At 32.5% G+C, this 8,218-nt stretch overlaps 1 protein-coding gene across 2 annotated transcripts; it reads right to left on the bottom strand.

Annotated features, from left to right (window-relative positions):
* Positions 1-2,668: 2,668 nt before the first annotated feature.
* On the bottom strand, positions 2,669-4,384 carry LOC104891433 (F-box protein At2g26160). 2 transcript variants are annotated; one of them, XM_048642827.2, is made up of 2 exons: positions 4,237-4,384; positions 2,669-4,001 (listed from the first exon to the last, which is right to left on the bottom strand). In XM_048642827.2, the coding sequence occupies exon 2, from the start codon at positions 3,981-3,983 to the stop codon at positions 2,784-2,786; it is 1,200 nt and encodes a 399-aa protein (XP_048498784.1). In that variant the 5' UTR covers positions 3,984-4,001; positions 4,237-4,384; the 3' UTR covers positions 2,669-2,783. The 2 variants fall into 2 exon arrangements, with proteins under 2 accessions (XP_048498784.1, XP_048498783.1); XM_048642826.2 differs by having other exon boundaries at positions 2,669-3,991.
* Between the last annotated feature and the right edge of the window lie 3,834 nt (positions 4,385-8,218).

Here is an 8,218-nt window from a genome sequence, read left to right as displayed (position 1 = left end):
TCTAGTGAAAGTGAAGTTTCATCTACAGGTGGTGAGGAAATGGCTGAAATTGCATCCGGAGATTTCAGTATATAGTGAGTGAGAAGAGAAAAATGTATTCATTTCATTGATGATACCAAGTATATATAGGAATTACAGTAGGATTACACGGCTAGTGCTTAGTAGAAGCTATAATTATGGACTATAATTAAGGAGAATCAAGGAAACTAATTCCTAAAATATAACTACATAATAAATTACAATAAGAGTATCAAAGATTGCCATAAACTTGGATTTCAAAAAAAAAAAAAAAAAAAAAAAAGATTGCCATAATCTTGGTCAAACCTTATCCTATGTCCTTCACTTGGAATCTCGCGATTTCTATTTTGGTGCATGTTGTTGCTACACTACCTTAGAGGTCTTGAATATAGAAAGCAACTATGATTGATTGACAATTAACATAGAGCATTTTGATAGATAAATTAATTTCATTACGCATATTTGAATTAATTAGAAATTCAAAATATAGTCAATATGGGAGTGAATGATTTTCAGTCCAATTTAAATAGGGATTGGGGATCATGATATAAACTTGTCATATTTATTCCATAATTTACGCAAATCAATTCCTAAAACTTAAAATTTTCAGATGCACTAAATCACAAATACACGTGGACAAATGGACAAACTATGTGATAACTTTGATTTGATTGTGCTCTACATTTGATTGGTGAACATGAGCTTGCCGCATAAGATTTAGGATTTTACTTTAAATAATAATATAGATATAGAAGATATATACCAATCAATAGCCAATATCAATATTTATTTGATGATTAGTTTTATGTTAATTAATCAATTTCAATAAATTATGATAGTTCATCTCCCAATTTTCCACCCCCTATTTTATCATCATCTTCTTCATACTACAACTACAACAAAACAAAACATTGCAATTAAACTAAAAAAAGTACTAAAAAAAATGATCGATGGAGGGGAGGTGGTAACATTTGGCGCAGAGGAGTATGGACCTGATGGTTCGGACTACGCTCATAAAAGGGAAATCTACCTAATAGCTAGTATATTCCAATATGTTAACTCCAAAAAAAATTAGCCAATATCAATTCTATGTTATTGTACTTGTTAATTGGAATTATTAACAATCCTTCAAAATAAATTATAGCAGATAAAACATTACCAATTTGGATTATTTGTAGTATATTAAAACTTTAAATAAATAAACAACACTAATTAGTGAAAATTATAATTTAGGTGACAATCAGATACAACTGATTGCCTATATTTATTGAAAAAAGTGAAAATTGAATTATTAAAATTAAATGAGCTTGAAAATATTACAGTTTCCTAAACTAAATCAAATCATATAAATTTATTTATGATTCATTTCCTAAAATTACAAATCATCTCCTCAAATTATGCTCAGTAATTGCTAAATTAAACTGATTTTGATCTCCATGATTGTAGGTTGAAGAATACAAATATGAAAATAATTGAAAATGTGCAATTGCAAATGGACTTGGCAGGTGGTTCAAGGACATATACTACGTTATACAAATATACAACTAATTTATACTAAGTCCACATAATTCAAATCGTCAACTAACTACTTGTCTTAAAATCTTGTGACATACTATATGAAAAATGACACACATATATAATAAATATATGATGCAGAATATAAGTTATAATTTCAACCATAAGAATAACGAATATACAAAACGATTTGATAGTGTGTGCAAAATATCTAGATGGTGGAAAAGGAAAAAAAGAAGGAAGAAGGGAGATAGAGCAAGATTACACTAATTGAAGTAGACAAAACAATCATAACCTACGTCTTGATAAGTGTTTGCCTTGGTTGTTAATTCCTCCATTTTCTAACTTTTAATTATTATTTTTTGATTCACATAGTTCCTGCTTGCTTATAATCAATCTCCACTTTTATTTTTCCCAATGTTGCAAGTCCGACAACAAAATGAATCCTATAGCAAACTCCTACCCTCAAGCATTTCGGCGTGGAGATGTATATAAAATTGCCTATACCGTTTATGCTTTCGTTGTGTTATTGTTGCAGTTGGGTTGTTGTAGTTGTTGCTTCTTTATCTGCTACCTTGTTAGGGTGTTTTAGTTTAGTGGTAAGCTATCGTCTCATATCTATTTATACTTGCAAGCATAATTTTTATTAAATTCGAAAAATAAGGTTAATTAACAATTAAAAGTTAAAAAATAAAGTTTGATTGAGAATTTGAATACTTTCCATAATTGACGTTTTTGTATCAATCAAACTAATTTAAGTTGACAATAATTTAATATTGATTATGTACATAAAGATTTGATGATGATAATTGCCAAAATTATAAGCATAAATCACAGCACTACCATAATCTTGGCTGATTTTTTCATATTTTTTTAATTATAATCTGTATTGTCAAGTGGACACCTTATTAGAGAGTTATTAATTTTCAATGCTCTAGAATTACTTGGTGATTATAAGTTGATAAGCATGCCACATAGGAGTTAAGATTTTATTTTAGATAATAATATAGATAAAATTATGATGGACACTCTAAACGACGAAAAATTATCCATGTATGATTAGAGAAATTATACGGCAACAAGGTGAATGATAGTGAAACTTCATTTACAATAGAAATCAAATCAAATAAAAACATTATCCAACAAAATAAATATTATTCCAAATGAATGTGTTATTAAAAGTTACATTATTTAGAATACACCTTGAGCCTCGTATAGATGATGACTTTATAATGAAAAGAAACCATAATCTAAATCTTTTTTGGCATAAACCATAAAGGAGCACAAAAACTAGAATGCACATCATCTCCATCATAAACTTTCTCGATAACCGAGTTCTCCATATCATAAAGTCCAATATCATGCCCCCCAAAAAGTGTGGGTTCTCCCCAAAATTGCCATTCATCATCTGTAAAATAGACACAATTACATTTACAATTATAAGTAGCTGATGCATGGACAGACATAGAAGAGTTGTTTCCCACAAATATAGCTACATCACCCAAATCATCGACTTCTTCCCATGTTTTGGCACCGAAATTAAGCTTATACACCTCAAAACCTACTGTTCGATAACAAACAGTATAATCCCACTCAGTGGGATCATTTGGATCGTGAACTTCCTCCTTGTATCGAAGAACCATAAGAAGGTCACCAAATGACTCCACCAAGTATATCCTATAAAGCCCTAATCTAAGCTCCTCCAAAATCTCCAATGGAGCTGGTAGATATTCCATAATCATCGCAGGCTGTGAATCTCGAAGTGCACTCATGTCACAATATCCAAGTGTTCCCTCATAAAACATGATTAGTAGTTGTGAACCCCATTGCACAACATCATGTGCGCGAGCTCTAACAGTATCTCCTTTATTTATCTCCGAATTTACTAATGGTGTCCAAGCTTGGTCCCCAGGCCTTACATAAGCTATGTACCCATCAAAACAACCATGTGAAGCTATAACAATCCAATCATCATCACTATCCCTTTCAGCATCAATGACAACATGCGCCTTATCGACATAATATTGTCTCATCCAATGAGAGTCATTACCATCAAAGACATCATACTGAGGCATGGTCGGTTGCGGTGGTAGAGTAATTCGAGCTTTAGTTAGTGGGTTAAGTAAATGAAACTCTAAATTAAGATCAAATGTCACAACCCATCCACAAGACGAACCCCAACATCTTGCCCCAAAAGTTTCAGGAAGCTTAATTTGGTAACATATTTTATTAATAGGACAAAATAGTTTCCTATAGTGATTTGGGTTATCTTCAGTAGTCTCGGCTAGCAACAACCATGGCATTCCGAAGGTCCACAACTCTTTAACCATACCATGTGCATGATGCCATGAATGGCATACGGCGGAGAAATATATAAATTCTTTGATACAACTTAGTCTCAACGCAATCTCACCCAGAACATCATCAGGCAACATAGACCAATCAGCCATCAAGTGACCTGCAAAAGGCTAAGTGAAATTGGGAATATATCATATATGGCGATTAACACAAACCAAAATAATCAATTTCAATTCACCAGAATCACGTAATGACTCAAAATGCTGTTCTTTATAAAATAGAGATTATAAAATTGCATAGAATCTGCTACAAATACAGGAGTTCACATTACCACGACCATTATAAAATAGAGATTATAAAATTGCATAGAATCCAATCTGCTACAAATACAGGAGTAGCACTTACCAGTTACAAGGTTTAGATTAAGTTTGAAACTCCTCGAGTCCTCGTACAGTTTCAAGTTTCAAGTTTTCTCTGACACCGTCTTTCTCTCTCTTGAAGGCTTATTGTACCTCTTCATTATTTATAGCTACTCATTTATGTAAATCTAGACATATTCGGATTTCTTTTGCGCTTCGTAATTATTTTTTTCCTTTAATTATATAGTTACATGTAGTGTTTAGATTATCCAGACTTCTAGATAGAGTTGAAACTAAATCATAATTTAGATGGGCCCGAATTATGTTCACATTGGATTAGGATTGAGTTTTTTTTTTTTTTTTTGAAAAATCAGATTTGCAAACCGGATTGGATCATTAGATCCAAATATCCAAAACAAAACGGAACAGTAAACCAATCTTATATTGTTTATTTATAATTGGGATTAATTGATTTTTTTTTAAAAAACAAAAAATCAAATAATCCGACATACCTTTCCTTCCCCTAACAATTAAAACCCTAATTTGCCTCTATCTACTACGTAGAGTGTGCAAATCAGGCACCAAATTTCAAGAATAACGAATTACTCTATGTTTTACCAAATTTTTAAGTTTTTTTGGAAAATTCTAAATGGTACCATTCAAGTAGTGACTTTTACCAATGGTTCACAATTTTTAATTGACTTCCCAATAATACTTTTATAGTATTATATTATTGACTTGTTCAATGTTGTGATCAAAAGGTTAGACAAATGCTAGATTCATTTTGCTATTTTGAGCTTCACTTCACTACTTTATCCCCAAGTACAAAAATTATTAAAAGAAACGGTCTAATTTTAATATAGAAGTAAACCTAATCACTAAATGAATTAAACTAGCCATCGAAAGAAATTAACCTAGTCACTATTGGACTTATTCTCTTTAATTTAAAGTAAGCAGTCTCTTACAAGACAAACTCACCCAAGTATATATTCATCTACTACTCCCCAAATTTTATTTCGTTGACCCATGAATTATCTACTTGGATTCCTTTCTTTTAGAGGAGATATACTAATGAAAAGTTAGGAACAGTAAGTCAGTAATACAAGGAAGAAAAAACAAATTCTAACTTTGATTATGTAGATATGCTAAATGTTGCTGGGAGAATTTTAGTGATAATTTGTAACTTAGTTTCTTGCATTTTTGTTAAGTGCTTTGCCACCATGATCTTTTTCCACACCAACACTTAATAGTTGCTGCGAGATTGCATAAAGTCCCAAGGATTTCTATGTAGGAAACTGAGCCTCAATCTAAGATGCAACCTCCCAACTAGGATCTTCAAGGGAGAAATGGGACAATTAAATAAGACATTGGACTACTACTTGGTTACTTATCTCAATATTGAGTACAATAATTTCAGATTTTTTTTTTTTTGACAACGAAAAATTTTGCATTAATTAAAAAAAAAAGTACAGTCTAATGCTAATACAACCAAACAAAAAACCAAGCAGACAAAACTAAAGGATCTTTATTAGCTCTTACAAACCATATAAAGCAAAAATAAGTAAAACTGATAAGGAGTCGCATGTGCTGGAGGTCATCGGTGTTCAATGATTGTGATGATTGAGGCAAGCTGATGGAAGTGGCGGAAAAAGAAATCTCGTTCACGATCCGAACAACTCACAACCAACAGCGAGCTTCGAAACCTCGAAGCTAAACCAGCAGGGGAACGAGAAAAGGGAAACTAAACTAACCATTTTGAACTAAAAGAGGGGCAGGGAAGGAGACCTAGTACCGAAACAACACGGGGGAATGGGTCCGAGGGGACGATCGAACCACGTAAAACAGGGGAAGGGAATGGGAAGACTCACAACACGACCAACGAAACACTAGGGGGAGGGGAAGACTTGACCACAAACCGGGGATGAGGAGGGGAGACACGATACACCTAACAGGAAAGCCGGGGATGAAAGGGGATACTCGAACAGGCCAACCAAAAGACGACGAGCACGGGTGAAACGGGGAGGGGAAATACGACGGAGGGGGGCACGGAGGAGGGATGCACAGGGGAGGAGAGGGGGGAGAAGAAACAGACAAAGGAGGGTACGACGGAGCATTGACACGAAACGGAGGACGAGGAGGGAAACCCGAAGCTTACAAACTATCTAACTTGATGTCGTGCAGGCTCGCAGGCGGCACGACGTTTAGGCCGACCACCAACGAGTGTTTTTCTGCTTTTAGGGTTAGGGTTGGGGAGAGGCTAGAAAAGTGTGCTCGTTTCTACTACCATTTTAAAGAAACTAGCTTTATGATCCGTGTATAATGCACGGGAGTGTTTTTGGCTTTATTATGGAGTATATTTTAAAAGTCACACAATAAAGATCACTTAGCTTCCCGTATCACACAAAATTATAAAATCATAAAGAAAGATTGGTTAAAGAACAATAATTACACATGTAATCTTCAAATCAATTTATACATTTCAAACGCTTCCTTGTAAACTACATTTGTTGTACTTGTACGTACACGGTGTTCTTTATCAAACGGAAGGAATTTCATACCATTTTTGCTCGTCACTCTGAAAAAGGCAACATAAAATTGACTGTGGCTGAAAACGGGCCCCTCGTGCATAATGCACGTAATTTTTTTAATTTATTAAGTAGTTTTTTCTGTTCCAAATCTATTAAATGCATTATTATTAGAATGCATGCATATAAAGGTGAAAGAGTAAAAAATGTAAAATTAATTCAGAATAATTTGAAATCGATACGACCCGTGAGTGTTACAATTATGACTTTTGACTTATTTGTAATAATTAGTATTGATCGGGTTGATTATGGTGAAATTGGCTTGCAACCCGTGAGTTGAATAAGTATGACTTGTTACTTATTGCTTACAACCCGTGAGTTGCACTTGTAAATTTTAAATCCATAATTCATGATCATATTGATAATTTTTAGATTTTAAAAATGTTTCTCTTCAAAAATGTCGAGAGTGATATTAGTTCATGATTTAAAAATTTTTACTGTCATCATGTATTAACATGCTAAAAAAGCTGGAAAATCACTCTCGTGCGCTTTTAGTGACTAATGTAGTTGGTATTATAGTAGAACACGTTATCAACCTTTTTTTCAAAAAAAATATTTTGAAAAATATAGTCATGTACATTGTTGTTAGAATTCCTATCCGGATCTTATGATTCTACGGTTGAAAGTAGGATCCGTATCCTAATAACATTGGTTATTAGGGATCTTGTTTGATTCTTCTCATTGAATACTCTATTATAAATCAATTGTTAAAATTTTGAACTAATAGGTAATGAAAGATATTTAAGGTCGAAGAAGTGTAGTGGAAAATACGCACAATCATATTAGCAGGAAAATATAAACGAAAAAAAAATACTTATATATATTTAAAAAATTACCTTAAAATCACTCAAGATCATAATATATATATATATATATATATATATAATGCCAACAATAATTATGTATTAAAAAATCTATTTAAAATATGATGTCAAAGTGACATATATTTACTTTTAAAAAATACAGAAAGACATATTAAACGAAATCTGAAGCAATTACAAAGCATGCGTATGATTCTAAATTTCAACTATTTTCGAAGTATTGTAGTTTGGCAATTAAAAAAATAAAATAGTGTATGGAAATTGACCACAATAATCGAAATTATGATCGACTACTTTTAGTAATTCTCACTTTGAATTATTTTAGAAATATTACAAATTATGGGACATGTCTTCAAAAATTAATCCAATGACTTAAAGAAACATATCTTTTTTTTAAAGATAAGAAACCTATTTAACGACTCAAAAAAATTATATGGCACTTAATTTGTTCTTTTGAATGATTTTATCCTTTTATTTTTCGTGAATCTCCTTTCTCACTTGCTCAGTTTTGGCTCATCCTTTGCTTGGTTCGAACTTACTCTCTCCCCTGCTTTCCTTCTCTTCTTGAAAAAGAACTATATGGAATATTATCATATGACAACAGCGTTCACGAAGCATCTAT

The sequence above is a fragment of the Beta vulgaris genome, chromosome 4 (genome assembly GCF_026745355.1).
Source record: "Beta vulgaris subsp. vulgaris cultivar EL10 chromosome 4, EL10.2, whole genome shotgun sequence".
In the NCBI taxonomy this organism is placed as follows: Eukaryota; Viridiplantae; Streptophyta; class Magnoliopsida; order Caryophyllales; family Amaranthaceae; genus Beta; species Beta vulgaris.
Note: the sequence above shows the minus strand (reverse complement) of the source record. Positions and strands in the feature narration are given on the sequence as shown.

What these genes read in the sequence shown, in the direction of transcription:
- LOC104891433 (XM_048642827.2), bottom strand. Translation starts at nt 3,983, where the DNA reads ATGGCTGATTGGTCTATGTTGCCTGATGATGTTCTGGGTGAGATTGCG.